The sequence below is a fragment of the Cucurbita maxima genome, unplaced genomic scaffold (genome assembly GCF_002738345.1).
Source record: "Cucurbita maxima cultivar Rimu unplaced genomic scaffold, Cmax_1.0 Cma_Scf00003, whole genome shotgun sequence".
NCBI classification, from domain to species: domain Eukaryota; kingdom Viridiplantae; phylum Streptophyta; class Magnoliopsida; order Cucurbitales; family Cucurbitaceae; genus Cucurbita; species Cucurbita maxima.
Window position 1 is genome coordinate 2,963,665 of NW_019272019.1, and position 16,416 is coordinate 2,980,080.

General features: G+C 36.8%; 2 protein-coding genes across 9 annotated transcripts; one reads left to right on the top strand and one right to left on the bottom strand.

The window, feature by feature from the left end:
- The first annotated feature begins 1,696 nt into the window (after positions 1–1,696).
- Positions 1,697–12,218, top strand: LOC111476842 (germinal center kinase 1-like). 3 transcript variants are annotated; one of them, XM_023120671.1, is made up of 21 exons: positions 1,697–1,884; positions 2,247–2,537; positions 3,236–3,292; positions 4,671–4,698; positions 4,771–4,893; positions 6,107–6,218; positions 6,408–6,445; positions 6,546–6,599; positions 7,012–7,080; positions 7,232–7,348; positions 7,448–7,516; positions 8,234–8,313; positions 8,527–8,652; positions 8,765–9,014; positions 9,497–9,589; positions 9,675–9,842; positions 10,258–10,385; positions 10,465–10,597; positions 11,238–11,362; positions 11,431–11,610; positions 11,958–12,218. In XM_023120671.1, the coding sequence occupies exons 2-21, from the start codon at positions 2,443–2,445 to the stop codon at positions 11,995–11,997; spliced, it is 2,085 nt and encodes a 694-aa protein (XP_022976439.1). In that variant the 5' UTR covers positions 1,697–1,884; positions 2,247–2,442; the 3' UTR covers positions 11,998–12,218. The 3 variants fall into 3 exon arrangements, with proteins under 3 accessions (XP_022976439.1, XP_022976440.1, XP_022976442.1); XM_023120672.1 differs by having other exon boundaries at positions 1,698–1,884; positions 2,225–2,537; XM_023120674.1 differs by lacking the exon at positions 1,697–1,884 and having other exon boundaries at positions 2,522–2,537; positions 4,760–4,893.
- A 512-nt stretch (positions 12,219–12,730) lies between these two features.
- On the bottom strand, positions 12,731–15,751 carry LOC111476927 (PRA1 family protein H-like). 6 transcript variants are annotated; one of them, XR_002717179.1, is made up of 6 exons: positions 15,143–15,751; positions 14,846–14,982; positions 13,853–13,924; positions 13,708–13,788; positions 13,110–13,240; positions 12,731–12,979 (listed from the first exon to the last, which is right to left on the bottom strand). XR_002717179.1 is itself a non-coding variant. In XM_023120805.1 (5 exons), the coding sequence occupies exons 1-4, from the start codon at positions 15,577–15,579 to the stop codon at positions 13,718–13,720; spliced, it is 717 nt and encodes a 238-aa protein (XP_022976573.1). In that variant the 5' UTR covers positions 15,580–15,751; the 3' UTR covers positions 13,012–13,217; positions 13,708–13,717. The 6 variants fall into 6 exon arrangements, 4 of the variants coding, with proteins under 4 accessions (XP_022976573.1, XP_022976570.1, XP_022976572.1 ...); XR_002717180.1 differs by having other exon boundaries at positions 12,731–13,003; XM_023120805.1 differs by lacking the exon at positions 12,731–12,979 and having other exon boundaries at positions 13,012–13,217.
- Positions 15,752–16,416: the final 665 nt, after the last annotated feature.

Below are 16,416 nucleotides of genomic sequence, written 5' to 3' on the forward strand. Positions count from 1 at the left end.
CCTCGCTCCACGCGCTCACGCGTGGACATACTTTTATTGAAAATAAAGATTGGGCTGGGCCTGCGCATTGACCGGCCCATGGCCCACTTGCTCTTAGAAAAAAGACAAAACATGGGACCGTATGTCTTGTGGGTCCCACATACGAATCTCCAAAATGAAACCCTCTACTTAATTAATTTGATAAATTCTTTTATTATTATTATCACGACCAAACTTCAGCTGAACGGTTAAAAATTAAGATAATTTTTAGAAATTTTAAATTCTAAAATGACAAAATCTATTTAAAATTATACAGAAAATGAATTTAATGGGCCTACTTAAGCCCAATGATACTCTTAACATCCTGAAGATGGGCCAAATATATTTTCGAATTGGGCTGTTATTTTTCAAGAAATATAATTTCAAATATTACAAACCCAATTTACCCTTATCATAAATTGTAATTTAAAAAACGGTCTTCAAATAATTTTTTTAAAGATAAATTATTGCATTAAAAATGAATATAGCTATAGGAAACATCTTTTGTTTCCCTACGGGTTAATCTCTCTCAACCCGTTCAGGTGAAAGGGAAGGGTGATCAAGGGTACCCAGACGTCGATATCTCTTATCTATGGCGGGAGGTTTCTTTTGTCTCGACGAGTGTGTTGTGGGAGAGGGAGTACCTATGCCTCTTAATCGATAGGATGAGCATTCTAAGCAGTTGTAGGCAAAGGAGACAAGGGCAACAACGCTCCCGGAGTTCGAGAGTATACACTCTCCTATCATACGACTCCATCCCAGCATCAGGACCTCCCCTTTCCTTTGACCAACAGGTCCTCGAACCAAGCAGTCTGGCCTCCACTTACATTCACCCTCTGTCGGGTGGAAATAGTTGTTGGAACTGGTTTTCCAATTCCATCCCGAATCTACTCAACCCTAGGCTACATATAATTAACATAGCTAGCTAAATAAGTGTAGCAACCCAAGTCCACCGCTAGCATATATTATTCTTTTTGGGCTTTCACTTGTGGACTAGCAAATGGTATTAGAGCCAGACGTCAGACAGTGTGTCAACGAGAGACACAGGGCCACAAGGGGAGTAGATTGTGAGATCCCACATCGATTGGAGAGAAAAATGAGTTTTATAGCAAAGACGTCGGGTCCCGAAAGGGGTGGATTGTGAAATCCCACATCGATTGGAGAGGAAAATGAGTGTTAGCGAGGACATTAGGTCTCGAAGGATTCTGAGATCCCACATTAATTAGAGAGGAGGAACGAATCATTCTTTATAAGCGTATGAAAACCTCTCCTTAGTAAACGAGTTTAAAAAATTTTGAGGGAAAGCCCGGAAGCAGTGAGCTTGGACTGTTACAGGAAAACTATCATGTACATATATACAACGTATCATGTACTTGATATGCGAATATCGACATATATGAATAATAAACTAAGGATGAAATCATTATATTATAAAAACCAATTGAAGCATATCAAACTATATATTAATTTAAATTAAAGCAAACAAACAAGTACATGATATACGGATGTTTAATGAATGACCCCATCATGCAATTAAGTCAAAATCATAATATTAAATCAAAATTTATAAAAACATAAACATGAAATTAAAAATTTAAAACAAAAAAACTATTCATGAAACGGTGAGTTTTACTTCGATGATCCCATCCATGTTTTTTTTTTTTCAATTTCATTTACGTACAATTTTTTCCTGTAGAATTATTGCGAAGTGCGATAAAGAGAGGGGGGGAAGAAAATGAAGAGCGAAGGGTAGTTCCATTGAAACCAACAAAATTTCTCTTTGATTGTCGAAGAGGAAGAGATCTATGGTGTTCTTGCTCGGAAGAAATCAGTTCCTTGTGATATTGTTTTGAATCGCATTCTTGGGTAAGTCTCTGAATCTCAATCCATGAACAAATGGATATTGCAATTGAATTTCTTAAATTGGAGGCCTCATTTCGAAGCCACTCCTCTATTGTTGTTTATCTTTCGATGTTGACTTTATTTTGCTCGGTGTTTCTCATTATGTTGGCCTGTCGCCATTGCGTATCTTAGCTCCTCCAACCCGTCATATGTTTTGTTGAGGCCCACTTGCTTTACTTCGGGTTCAAGGACTGCTGCGCATTATCTTATGCTAATGTCAATTGTTCTTTTCGTGAATCTGGATTCTGTTTCGTTGTCAAATTCATGGGTTTGGTTGGTGTGGATAATTTTGTTTTTTCTTTAGTGTTCTTCAAATGCTATTCCAGATTTGAGATTCGAGGTTACAGTTGGGATTGGCGAAGACAAACTTTGGTCGTGAATTTGAGTTGGTGGATGGATTTTTCTTCAAAAAATGAAGGAAATCTGGAGATGGGATGGTTCAGCTGCTCTTAAACCGTGGTTCAGTGTGGCAATATAGCGTGTGCAAAGTGGGTGAAAGGTGAAAAAGGTTGCTAGCACAAAATGGCTGATGTGGCGAGTATAGCAGAGGCAGTGGCAGCAAGGTTTAGTTCTTTGGAGCTCATTGGAAGAGGATCTTTTGGTGATGTCTACAAAGGGTAAGCTTCAGTTCTGGTACTATTGATATGATTCAGTTCGTTGAAATTTGTTCTAGTGTGATTTAGATAAGTATACACTTCTATGCTATATCACTAAGAAATGTGGATACGCACACGACTCATATATTAGGCGACACATCATTTTTTTTTAAAACTAGAACCAGGACAAGGCAAGGAAGAATTTATTAAAAACATACCTTTGAAAAGATATAGAATTATTATACAAGAAGGAAGTTTGAGCTCAATAAGCTTATGCATAGATATGCATAAAACATATGTGCTTTATGCGTTCCGCTCTCCAAATATATAATTTTTGTCCGATATTTATGCTTAACAAGTGTTGAACTTAGATTCACTCTTTATAGTTGGTGTCACGCTTACTCTATTGTGCTAAAAGAATATTTGATGTGTTCAACAAGCATTGGAGTGCATTATTCCCCAGATTTTAGGGTCTATCCTTCTCAGCTGCATCATTTTTACTTTAGTTTCAATTAAAGTTGAAGAAAAGTTTATTTTACTAAAAAGTTCAGTTATCCTTTCTGTAACCTAAGGTGCCGGTCTTGGGTCCTTCATTTTTTTTGGGGTGGGGATTGGGTGGGGAGTGAGTTACCGATGCTGTTTCTTCCATGCAATCAATCAGAAAAATGGACTGGAACTTCTCATTGATCTAGTATCCTGATGCCTTTTTGCATTTGTAGGTTTGACAAGGAGCTTAACAAAGAAGTTGCTATCAAAGTTATTGATTTGGAAGAATCGTAAGTACAGAGGTTGCTCTATGTTTATCACTGTCGTTCATGGTGAAACTCATATTTAGAGCTCTTGCGTTAACAATGAAAAATATGATGAGCTACCCTAGTTTTTGCTTGACTAAAAAAAAAACAGTATTATTATTAAAATGGTAGTGTGGCACAAACTATTACCACATTCTTTGTTACATTTCGTGAGGTTATTATTAAATAACTGTTTACTAATGTGAAATGAGGAATGGTTTGATCCTCATTTATTTATCTTTTAGTTTTGGGATGACTTTATTTATCTTGTTATTTGCTTTTCTAGTTGGTAGTGTTGCATCATTACATTACAGCTTTCCAATTTTTCTTTCTACGTGCTTGACAGTTTGTGTGTGTCATAATCATATTATGACAACAAATTATTGGTCACTGCAAGCTCAGCATTGATATGATCATACCTTTTAGCCTCCTCAAAGGATTTGCAATGATTATGTCCTTTTTAAGGGTACTTATATTTCATTGATAAATGAAATTACAAAATAAGAGCAATCCCTAAGCCAGAAGGAATTAGAAAAAAATCTTCCTTCCGACCGAAAGAATATTAAGACTGTAGTGGGAGAATGTTGCTTACACCAATAGCTACCAAAGGATGGAGTTCAGAAAAGTGTTAAATGATTGAAAATATGGTTGAAATTAGTTATTGTAGATGAAGCTTTCTAGGAATTGTTAATAATGTCATGGGTGACTTTATTAGCTATAAAATATTTTCGCATTGTTTTTTACGTTATCTTGCATGTGTAACACTTTTACTGGATAATAGACGTGTAGCCTACTGAAATGCTGTGTTTTTTACTTGTTATATCTTTGAACTGGGGTTCCTTATGCATTGGAGGATGGGATGATTCTTCTTCCACACCTCCATTTTACTTCTTTTTCTCAAACAGATGTAAATTTTTTGGAAACGGAACAATTTCATTTATCGTATGAAATTACATATTACAAAAAAGGGGGGAAATCCCGGAGGAACAACTATACAAAAGACCTCTCCAATTTCAAAGGAGGGAAGAAAAGCTATAGTGATGGAAAAGGGGAGAGATTCTATACCAAGATACAGCCATATTGACTATAGCATCAAAAAATCTATGAAAGGAGGCTTCTTATCTTGAAAGAATTTTCTATTTCTTTCTCGGCACACATTTCAGCAAAAGGCTCTGATGAAGTTCTCCCAAAGAGTCTTCTTTTCCTTTTTGAAATGATGTCTTCCTATGTGTAGTTGAAAAGCATTCTAGTAATGGATTGCCCTTTTCAATATTACTCGTGTATTTGGTTCTATCCTGTCAATGTTTTGTGGACTTTCTTTTCTGTGATATGACTGAACTTGTTTTTGGATGATCTTCTGCAGTGAGGATGAAATTGAGGATATTCAACAGGTATAAATTCACTGGCGAGTAAATTGAATTAGGTGAATACTAAGGTGCTAATCTACCTCAGTTTTGTGACAGGAAATTTCTGTTTTGTCACAATGTCGATCGCCCTACATTACTGATTACTATGGTTCTTATCTCCACCAGACGAAATTATGGATAATAATGGAATATATGGCTGGTGGCTCCGTTGCAGATCTGGTAAGTCTGTACTCTGCTTCTTGCTCCACACCTAACAGATCATAAACAATACAAGAACATGGGGGTTAGTCAATTGGGGAATTTGCATTTCTACCCCTTCTAGCATGCATACTAACTATAGGGGGCCTCACAAAACTACTTCTGTTTTAAGTATCTGACGCATGTTCACTAATGACAGGATTGGTAACTCTGTTAAGACCAGAGTTGGTTTAATATTTCCTTCTTGAGTTCACATTTCTAACGTAAACTGACATATACTTCTCTTTCTCTGATGTGCCAGAAATCCCTAATATTTAATGATAATTCATGTGCGATCAATTTTTAAAGCAAGTTGAACGATATGCTGGTTGTTTTTGGGAGAAGTAAAAAAGAAGTTTTATTCTCTTATGGAATATGAATGAGACATATTTGGATTAGGCTGAGTTTAAGAGACTTTGTAGATTCAACCCAATTAATTGAATTATAAACTTGTTCAACTAAAATACCCTATCTAGATGGAATGTTTGGGCTGGATTGATTTGGGTTAAGCATTTATTTACTCATTGAATGAAATAAAATTAAAACAAATATGTGCCTAGGTCATTTTATTGTAAGTAAAGCCAATATCTTTGTAACTAATAATAAGTTCAGGTTAGTTTGGTTTTACCCAAATTAATCTTGGAATTATCCATGAACCAAATCAATTCTTAATATTTCAATTTATTTGATTCCCACCCAATCTGCAGAATGTTGGTTGAGTTGACGTAATCATTTGGGTCATTAGCGTTTCTTAGAAAAAATCCATGCTCATCCCAAGGCCCAAGCTTTGGAGACATCAATGGTTTTCCTTATTAAACTCACCCAAAGATTCAAACATGTGACCTCTGGGTAGGTTCTACTCATAGACCGCGAGCTTTGGCCGACAGGGCTGCTCCTTGGGGCTTGGGTCACTAGGTTTTTTTAACACCACTAAAAAACTATGGTAGGTGAGAAATTCTTCTTGGCATGGTTGATGCTTCTATATAATTACAATACGTCAAATTTCTCTTGGAAACTCTAGTATGAGTGTTGAAGAAATTTCTATACAGTGAACTAGGCAGTTTATTTGGTTCCTCTCTTGTCAATATAGTTCTGTTTGTATTTGATTTTTAATTCATTATGCCATGTATTTATTGCAACAACTTCAAATATTTTGGTTTTCTTATAAAACTTGCAACAAACTATGGTTCTGCAGCTGCAGTCTGGGCCACCTCTTGATGAAATGTCAATTGCATGCATTCTACGGGATTTGCTGCATGCAATTGATTATTTGCACAGTGAAGGAAAAATTCACAGGGACATTAAAGGTTTTCTTTATCCTTCACAATTCAATGACTTTGTAAAAGTTAACTTCTTATCAACCATGGAATGGTGATAAAGTCCACTCCTAGCTCTCCTTTCTCCCCTGCAAGGGGAAAATGGAAAAGAAAAATAAGCGGAGTTTAAAAAGTTCTACGTTAGTCTAATTAATGAAAGATTGTAATTTTACTTTGCAGCGGCAAACATTTTACTGAGTGAAAATGGTGATGTTAAGGTATGATTTTTCACGATCAAAAAGTTTTGTATGGCCTTGGTTTAACTGTTAAGGATTTGCTGGGCTTTGCTTTAAAAGGCTAAAAGTTTAATCCCTACAGGTTGCAGATTTTGGTGTTTCTGCCCAATTAACAAGGACAATATCAAGGAGAAAGGTAGAGTATTATGTGAAATATTGGATTTTGTTCATTATTATTCTGTTCTTTTCCCCACGTTATTGGAGTTTTGTAATTTTGCCCAATTAGACTTTTTAACACCCTTGGTTGGTTGGTTGTCGGGAGAAGTTTAGCTCCTTCGGCTCCTGCTGTATCCTTCCTTTGTTAGATCCATAAATTATTTTCTTATAATCATTTTCAAATGTAACATGACAGTTTTTGGTAAATGCTTTCTGTTTGTAAAATTTTACTTGTTAACACTTGCTTTCTTGTTTGTTTTCAATGTGTAAACTTTTGCTGAATTGTTATTATTCTGGAGGAATTTTTTTTCTTTACCCATCATCTAATGCTATTGGAAAGGATCTTCTGAATTTTATGTGTTACCTACCTATCACTGATTTGTTGACCACAGACAATTGTAGGAACTCCATTCTGGATGGCGCCAGAGGTAATTCAGAATTCTGACGGATACAATGAGAAGGTATTTACTTGGTACCATCTTTTGGCGTTTTGATGGTTTTGATTGGTTCTAAGATATCCACACTTCTCAATACTTGAAGCTGCAGTCACTATGTTTCTAATTCTCATATCTAGAGCACTCATGCAATCCCATCACATTTTACTTGATGCAGGCTGACATCTGGTCCCTAGGAATCACTGCTATTGAAATGGCGAAAGGGGAGCCTCCACTTTCTGATCTTCATCCCATGAGAGTTCTTTTTATCATACCTCGAGAAAGTCCACCGCAGGTTCACTTTATAACTCTGTATTCGGCACTTTTCATGACAATGAAATATGAAATGGTGCATTGTCATTTTTCATGACATATTAGCTTTTATGTGTGACAGTTGGATGAACATTTTTCTCGCCCTATGAAAGAATTAGTGTCACTTTGTCTGAAGAAAATACCTGCTGAGGTAAAACATTGTTCTCATGTGCCCTGGTTCTGTGTTTTAGTTGAATTCTTTTTTTTTTTTTTTTTTTTTTTTTTTTTTTTTTTTTTTTTTTTTTTTTTTTTTTTTTTTTTTTTTTTTTTTTTTTTTTTTTTTGTGTGTGTGTGTGTGTGTGTGGAATATATATTTATCAAATATGTTGTTTAAGTTCAAATGATTGTGAACCACAAATTAGTGTTTCTGTGAAAACTGAAAAGTGAGCATTAATGATTCAGTGTGCATCTGTATAGTGTTTTTTCAGGTACTTTCCTACAGTATTTATTTGGTAGGTCAATATATTGCAATTGGTTGATCATGGTAGGGATTCACAGGATTTTGTTTTTGTTTATCTTTTTTCAAGAGCCATTATAAGAAATTAGGAGCTACTTAAAAGTGAGCACCTGGAATTTGTTAAAACGCATGTAAAGTTGGGGCATGCTTAGGTTATTTTTCAGGTTCGTAGAATTTATATTGATCATTCATTTCCTGGTAACTCATCTTTTATTTGTTCTATCTAAAGTACATGCTCTTCTATTTATGTGATTTTTTTTTCCCCTGTAATTGCCTCTTGTTCAAACTTGATGCAAGCATTCAAATTGTTCATGTTTCCTGCCTTTTGAATTTACGATTTTTATGATGTGCGGATATATCTCTTTTTGTTTGTGAATCAGTTTTATGCATCTATTGCTCTTTTAATTTCAGAGACCTAGTGCCAAAGAGCTTCTGAAGCATCGATTCATTAAGAATGCCAGGAAGAGTCCTAGGCTTCTGGAGAGAATAAGGTTTGTCTCTCTTTCATCACTATGATTACTTTTTCTCAGTTCATAGGCACGGATATGGATTTTGGTCTACCTTTTGACTTTGTACTCCATAATTTCCTAATTTATTGGCCATAGTTCCTACATTTATGTGGAAGAATCAGGAAAAGCTGAATAGTATAAAGATGTCTTTGTATAAGGTGATTTATCAGTGATCTTATTTGTTGATATTGATAGAGAACGTCCGAAGTACCAAATAAAGGACGATGAAGAATCACCAACAAATGGTCCTAGAACTATAGATGAATCATCAGACACTGTGAAAGTATCAAGAAATTTAAGAGAGGAAACTGTTCGTGCCAGGTGGGTAAAATCAACGTTCAAAGTTTCCTGTAGCAAAAAGCACCGAACGTTGTTAATGCGAAACGACCTATTACTCATTGAGCTATTGAGTTCTAACTACTTAAAATTGCAGCAACCAGAGTAAAGCTCCGAAGAATGCTGGATGGGACTTTAGTATTGGGGGACCACATAGTACAGGTACTGTTCGAAGTTTAGTAAAACCACCTCAAATTAGGGAACGAAAACCAGAAATTCCTTATGGTCAGGCTGCACCTAGTAGAGTTGCAGAGAGTGGTCACTGGCAAGCTGCATCTGGAAATGCACCACGCGACATAGCAAAAAATGCTAAAGATTCATTCAATATGGGGGATGATAGTGAAGATGTAAATTCTCCTCGCTCCATTTCTCTTAGCTACAAGTGCTTTTACAATCACATTTGCTTGTTTGTCAATCAACTAGATTATTAGAATTAGCCTGCTTGACAACAATACTTGTGACTTCAAGGACTTTCACTTGTCCCAGAAGTTTACTAGTGCATCATAAGGATTTGACTTCAATGATATCTCCTTTATAATAAGAAGAACTGAGCAAAAAGCTTGACAATTAATCTAATCATCTGTGCAATTGTAGGCTTACAGAGTAGATTTGGCTGCAATAACAAGGCTTCATGGACTTTCACTTGTTCCAGAAGTTCTAATTATCCTTGCTATTGCAGCCAAGTTTAGTATGGAAACCTGCCAAAAGAATAAATAATCATAACGGCATAATTGAATATTATGGCTGTTTATTTATCTATTTACAACAGCCCGAAAATTGGTTGTGGATAATGTTAACTTTTCTTTTTTTTTCAATGGGCAATGTCCAGGAAGAGTTATCTGTTAGCGGTACAGGAACCACTGTGGTCCGGTCTCCCAGAGGACCTCAAGCATCTACTCAATTTCATAATGGAAGCAATCCGGTAGAATTATCTTATTTAGTGATGCTCTTGATTGTTTTGAGCTTTTCTATGCTTATTTGTTTATGAAATCAATGATGCAATGCAGTCTGGAAGCATACAAGCATATTTTGAGGACACATCTTATGGTGGTACTGTTGTTATGCGTGGTCAACGGGATGGTTCTGAGTCTCCTCGGACTCCAAAATCCAGATTTGGAATACAAGAAAGGAATTCAAGTTTGCCTCCTGAAGATAGTGCATCAAACCTTGCGGAGGTTGGTTGCTGTTAAGTCTTCTGATTCATGTTCTTATCGTGATTCAAGTAGCAGTTACTATTGGTTTTATTATATTGCTACTTATTTTAAAGTCAAGTCGGGAACATGCATTTTTTAGACTGGCATGAGTATTCTTTTGTTATCCTGGGAGGGCAGATTGGTGGAGGTTAGATTTAAACATGACAGCATCTTCTCTTTTTAAATACACTTTTTAGTTCTTTTGTAGAAGTTTGGATTGCACTCATTTTATTTAGCATTTTTGTTTTATAATAGAATCTAAATGTATCTCCTACAAAATAATTTTTTTTGTTAGATATCTCCTACAATATAACAATTCGTTTGTTCCTACTACCGCAAATCAAAATATGCTCTAGTGCTGTGCAATTACTGGGCATGTTCAATGTGATGATTGTAGGCAAAGGCTGCAATTCAAGCAGGATTGAAGAAATCTAATGTAAGGGATAGACCAGCTCTCACTAAACGCAACGACAGGCAGGAGAATAGGAAAACAGAGCAAACAGTGAGTAGCTCTGACTCTTCAAGGTACATCTTAATAATTGCCAGAATAAATTTTTTCTCCACAGAATGTCAGACTGCTGCCTGATATCGATAATTTCTCCAGGCATTCTCGTGAATTCTTTGATGCACCAAAAGCATTGGCAAAACCATCTCTACCGATTGACGATGAAGAAAGTAGAAAAGTAGTGTCATCTTCTGCACCATTAGCAGTTTTGTTTATGTCATCCTTGAAAGAGGTACGTTTGAAGCCGATTTCAGTTTGTAAGTCCAGTGATCTAATAATTTGTCTGCATTAAAGGTACCTGCTACAGCTGCATGGTACTTTTGTGAAGTGTTTCCATCTTGTTATGCTCTTTCGGTCTCTGTTTTATCCATTTATATTAGGATGTGGGAATTGCTAAAGCTTACCTTATATTTCTCTCTTTCCTGTTGGTTGACCAATCCTTTGTCTACAGAGATTCCATACTCTAAATTAGTTTTACTTCCAACAAAAAGAGAAACAAAATGCTTATTGGGAAATTTGTGTCTCGAATCTCTCGACTGTTAGTCATTTCTTATTCGAATCTCCCATCTCAGTCTCATTTTCCTCCTATTTTTATTTATTTTCTCAACAATTGATTATCCCATGTTTTAACAAACTTGCTCATTTTACTCTTTACCCCACTTGCTATAACTGACTTCATGACTAGGTACTTATTCAACTTGGATTCATTCTCTTCTTTCATCTCCTTATCCATTGGCCTCTCAATATTCTCATCTCCAGATAGGCCTTTCATGATAACCAACATGCACGATATTTTTCTATTTATTCAATGACGTGTTTTCTTAGTTCATATGTACCAATAGTGCAACCTACTCTACACATTGTCATCTCAGGTAGTTGTAGATGATTCGGAAGGATCGCCTGCCCGTACTGTAATTAATGCTCTTATAAGTATGGAACACCGAAAACCTGGATCATGTGAGGTTCTTGTTACCAAGTTGCTCCAGAAATTGGCCAGGTATGTTTGTTCTTTTACTTTTCTAATTTACTCCCTTAACTTTCAAACTCAAAGAAACGTCTATGCAGTTCGGAGGAATCTTCACTGAAGGATTTACAAGACTTGGCAACTCGCATATTCACCAAGGCAAAGACAGTTCCTGAAGTTGCACAAAATGTCACGGATTCTGATAGCAGCAAAAAGCAACCGAACAGGGAACTTCATTCAAATTCTAATTTGAGCTCGCTTGCTAGATTTTTACTCTCCAGGTTTGTTTTAAGATAGTTAAATTTGACTAGGGAATCTTCAGCTCATCCATCACCCATCTCTTTTAGCCTCCTCGTCTATGTTCATGCACTTGTTTATAAAACTTGAGAAATTCTAGAAACATGAGGTGAGATAAAACCTTTGTTTATATCTGTTTAAACAAGTTACAGAAACATGAATCTCCAAAGTTTTTATATGAATTTAAGTTACCGTGGAGTTTAAGAACTGAAAGTGTTAGGATTAAAACAAAATAAGCATGAAAGTTAGAAGGATCATTTCTTTTTCGGTAAATTCTTCAAGGGCGGACGTGATGCATTGTTAAGCTTAATTGCTTTGGTTTGTTGATCAGATGGCAAGGTCAGGTGTCGAGGGATCTGAGTCCAGCTTAAAAGGGAGAAAACTTGTGTGTATTTGTTTGATATTTTTTATTCTTGACACTGCATTATTTGAGTTGATGTACATACGTCGCTGTAAGAAACGGTGTATTATTTATTAATTGTGATTTTTCCATATGAAATTTTTGTTTTGCTAGCAGCATTTCTTTGTATACGGGTGCTTGGGATTCATTGCATTCACATTTGTTATATTATTAAAACCTGAGATTGATGAATAATTGCCGAATGCTCAAACTATCGTTCAAAGATCAAACTATCGTTCTTTAGTATGAAAAGTTGTGTCATATCTATTGACAAATGCTCGAACTAGTTTGTGGATGTAACTTGAATGTCGAAGCATATTTGCACATCAATAGTGTTGGTGCTACTACTATTTTCATAACGAGTAAAGAACAACGAACTTTGGGATGCCATTTAAATATGCACAACACTAAATCACAAATTATTTTTAATTGTTTTAAATGTAGAGTGGGATGAACTTTAGTCTTTGAATGAATGTAATTATTAAGGAAATGTACTTGGATAAAACAAATTATCATATTTCAACAACTTAATCAGACTCTTGAAATCTTACTTCATATGTTGTCTAGTGTTAATGGTTGTATTTGCCTAGGCATGAACCCCATCACTCCAAGTGAACCCCATCACTCCAAGTGTCGATATGACCAATTTTTTCGAACTCTCCTTCTGATTTGAACTCTAATAATTCCATGAACTGAGTTGCGAGCTAAGAACATTCAAATAAGATTAATCTTCATATCTTGTGAGATGTTTGACAAGAAACTTGTTTTTTATATCAAGAGCATTACACAACAATCTAAGTCGTTGTTCAGTAAACTATTCTACTTCTCGCATGCAGTATCCGAGTCTTGCCCATTTAAAGAATATGAGGGAGGTATGTGTCCTCTCGCCCGCTGATGCGGATCTAGGAAGCTCAGTCGTCCCCCGCAAGCAAAAAGGAGAGAGAGGCTTTAATCTTAAATCCGTGTCTAACCTAATCCTTACAATTGAAATTGATGTCATGTCACAGTTATATGCCTCTAGTTGTCCTGCAGCATCGCCATAACTATTCAACTAAAGATCAGAAGACTTCCAAAATCACAAACCTGGTAAGAGTTGCCTTTAAAGTAACGTGAGATTCAATGAAGGAAGGGAAAATGCTCAAATTGTTCAACACTCCCACAATGCAGCATATTCTTCTGCATCATAGCCCTCTTTTAACAAAAGGAGCAGCAAACTAAACAATTAACAAGCAACCAGGACAGAAACTTGAGGTTTTCAATGATATTACATGAAAAATTAGAGCTTTCTCCTTCATCTAAATTCTGATGAACCCTCATTAATACAAAATTTGTAGTACAAGTCATTAGCTAGAACAAAATTTCATGTAATAATAGTATAACCTACAAACTAACCATACATAAATTCAACAAATAAGTGAATAAACTAACTAAAACATGATTTGAGCTTGACTTGAAACTTGGGTCTACCCTCTAACACAGGAAGATGAAACCATGTAACTCTTAGGCAATAGGATGGTCAGAGATCCCCATGCCATAACATGAATTTTACGGCAAGGGCAAGGTGCCCTCTGCAGGACTGCTTTCAAGCAATCAGCATTACCAGCACTTTTCAGGCTTATCACAGAATCAGATGATGGTACCTTGCTCGAACATAATTACGTAGAGTGTATAAATATCGTACCTGTAACGGGCTATTTTCGATTTATGGAAGACGGGGGCCTCGTGAGAGTTAGCTTCCGAAATGCAGCGTGCAAAATCATGCCTGTCGAGATATCAAACGATTAGAACAACTGGTATATCCAACGCCAGAAATGTTGTGTAGTCACCTGTATATCCAACGCCAAGTGCACAGAAGATTGCCATTTGAAAGTTGGAAAATAAAAGGATGATGACAGTCACTGCAAAACATTATATTTGTTTAAGTATTTGGAAGAAAGAATGGGGTAAAAAAGATTACTAGGTAATTAACTAACAATAGCAGTTCAAATGATTGTGATCTTGAGCATGGTAATTAACAAGGAATTGATTGATAAATGCATGCAGCAGGATCCAACAAAACAAAGAACCCCAAAGGTTCCAAATAGCAATTTGTAGTACTACGTAAAAATTTTCGAGGATCAAACATGTGAGATCGCACATCGGTTGGAGAGGAGCATTCTTTATAAGAGTGTGGAAACCTCACCCTAGTAGACGTGTTTTTGAAAACCTTAAAGGGAAGTCCGAAAGGAAAAGCTCAAAGAAGACAGTATTTACTAGCAGTGGGCTTGAGCTGTTACAAATGGTATCAGAGTCATACACCAAGTAGTGTGCCAGCGAGGAAGCTGAGCCCCAAAGGGGAGGTGGACATTCGGTAGTGTGCTAGCGAGGACACTGAGTCTCGAGAGGGGGTGGATTGTGAGATCCCACATCGGTTGGAGAAGGAAACAGAGTATTCTTTATAAGGGTGTGGAAATCTCTCCCTAGCAGACATGTTTTAAAAACCTTGAGGGAAAACCTAAAAGAAAAAGCTCAAAGATAACCATACCTACTAGCAGTGGGCTGAGCTATTACACTTGCAGTACACACACGACAAAAAACATGGCCTTGGCTCCATTTCAAGAAGTCAGGACAACCGAGCTAAAGTTCTCGGTCATCTTGAATCGAGAAAACGATAGCCTTAGAGCTTGTAATCTCAACCAAGTAGAACAGACAAACACTAACCATTCATCAAGCAGCAATGAAAAAGATTACCAACTAATCAAGACATGTTTAAGGAGAAGACTCGGGAAGAACATCTCAGGTGTGCAAATAAACACAGTTTTAAATCGTCAATAACTTACCACATTGAGCAATGCGAACCAAACACTGCCAAACAACTGGATATTTGTCCAATGCCCATCTATCACCACAAAATTTAACAATGTCCCAAAGTGCTAAACATGATACTAATCCGAGGAGAGCAAGAGGCATCTGGTACCTGCAATCATCCACTACAGAACATAAACATCAGGAAGAATTTGGTAAAATAAAGGTCGGGAAATTGCCATAAATCTCTTCTCTACCCAACAATTCTATGTTCATTCCTTCCAAATAAATGGGAAACACAAATAACGAAGGAGAGTACGAGATGAACATACAGCGTGCAGACAAAAAAGAGAACAAATAAGGATGCGTAATTGCGAGCATAGCGTTTGGCGTTCTCGTGGACTCTGAGACGAGCTTGAGCCGGCGAGGAAGGAAACGAGTACGATTCAAAAAACCCAACAAATCCGGAAGTCCAGGAGGGGGTCGGGCCGGCAAAATCAGCAGCAGAGAGCTTGGCAAAGGGGTTAAGAGTGAAAACGGAGAGAAGGGTTCCGATACGAGAGAAGAAGGAGATGAAGAAACCTGTGGCTAAAGGAGCGACGGCGGTGGGGGTGGGTCTGGTGGGGGCAGTGGCTGCAGTGGCGGAGGAATGGCGGTGGAGGTCGGAGGTGCGTTGATCGAGAATCTCGAGGTAGCCGGAATCGCGAAGCCATGAATCGAAGGCGGCGTCCGGAACGCTAAGGGAGAGTGGATTGGATGAGAAACTCATTCCTGATCACAATAACAAAAAACACGGATTTGGGATCAGAAGAAGAGACAAAAGGGTCATATATAATGGTTGAAGATTGTTGTTTTATTTTGTTGCAGAGCGATGGAGGCGGGTGATGCTTTATCCTCCCTCCCGCCAATCGGTTCCCGGCGGGCCCGGACTCCGGGCAATTGGGTTCTTTTGACCCAAAAAAAACAAATTTGTTCTTTCTTTTTAGGGTGTTTAATTTTTATTTCATTTATGTGATCCTATGAACATAATCCATCCATAATCCATCCATTCTCCAAACGCGTTTGTTATCGAGAGCAATAATATTGCATTGTTCGAAAAGAGTCTTGAGAAAAGTCTTGAATACACTGAGATTGAATGTCTCTATATTCTTGAACGATAAATGTTAATTTGGTAGCTTAACTTGATATGAACAAACCTTTTAATCAAATTTAGTGGAGCATTTTAGTCATGTTATGGTAAAGATGGGTTTTTTTTGTAAGAGATTGATCAATTCCATGATGAAATGTGTTGGATGTTGAGGAATATTGAAAATAGTCTCACATCAACTAATTAAAAGGAAAATCATGAGTTTATAAGTACAACGTCATGAGAGCTTATGCTGCAAAGTAGTCAGTATCGTACTATTGTGGAGAGTTATGATTTCTAACATTGGATTAGTCACATTCTCAATATTGCTCGATGAAAGCTAGTTGCAACGAGTGTAAGACATCCTAGTTGAGACTAAAGCAAGATGAGATGCGGATAAGCTACACTACTATCATGAACCAATAATCGAATCTATCATCCCAAACAATGAGTATTAGAGTACAAATCTAAACTTTTATT

Bases quoted from the DNA above. Each gene is read 5' to 3' on its own strand.
- LOC111476927 (XM_023120805.1), bottom strand. From the start codon at position 15,579: ATGAGTTTCTCATCCAATCCACTCTCCCTTAGCGTTCCGGACGCCGCC. The intron at 14,983-15,142 runs GTATGTTCATCT...GGATGATTGCAG, and splicing joins CTCTTTTTTGTCTGCACGCT to GTACCAGATGCCTCTTGCTC. The intron at 13,789-13,852 runs GTGACTACACAA...ATATCTCGACAG, and splicing joins ACTTGGCGTTGGATATACAG to GCATGATTTTGCACGCTGCA.
- LOC111476842 (XM_023120671.1), top strand. From the start codon at position 2,443: ATGGCTGATGTGGCGAGTATAGCAGAGGCAGTGGCAGCAAGGTTTAGT. The intron at 6,219-6,407 runs GTTTTCTTTATC...TTTACTTTGCAG, and splicing joins AATTCACAGGGACATTAAAG to CGGCAAACATTTTACTGAGT. The intron at 11,363-11,430 runs GTATGTTTGTTC...ACGTCTATGCAG, and splicing joins TTGCTCCAGAAATTGGCCAG to TTCGGAGGAATCTTCACTGA.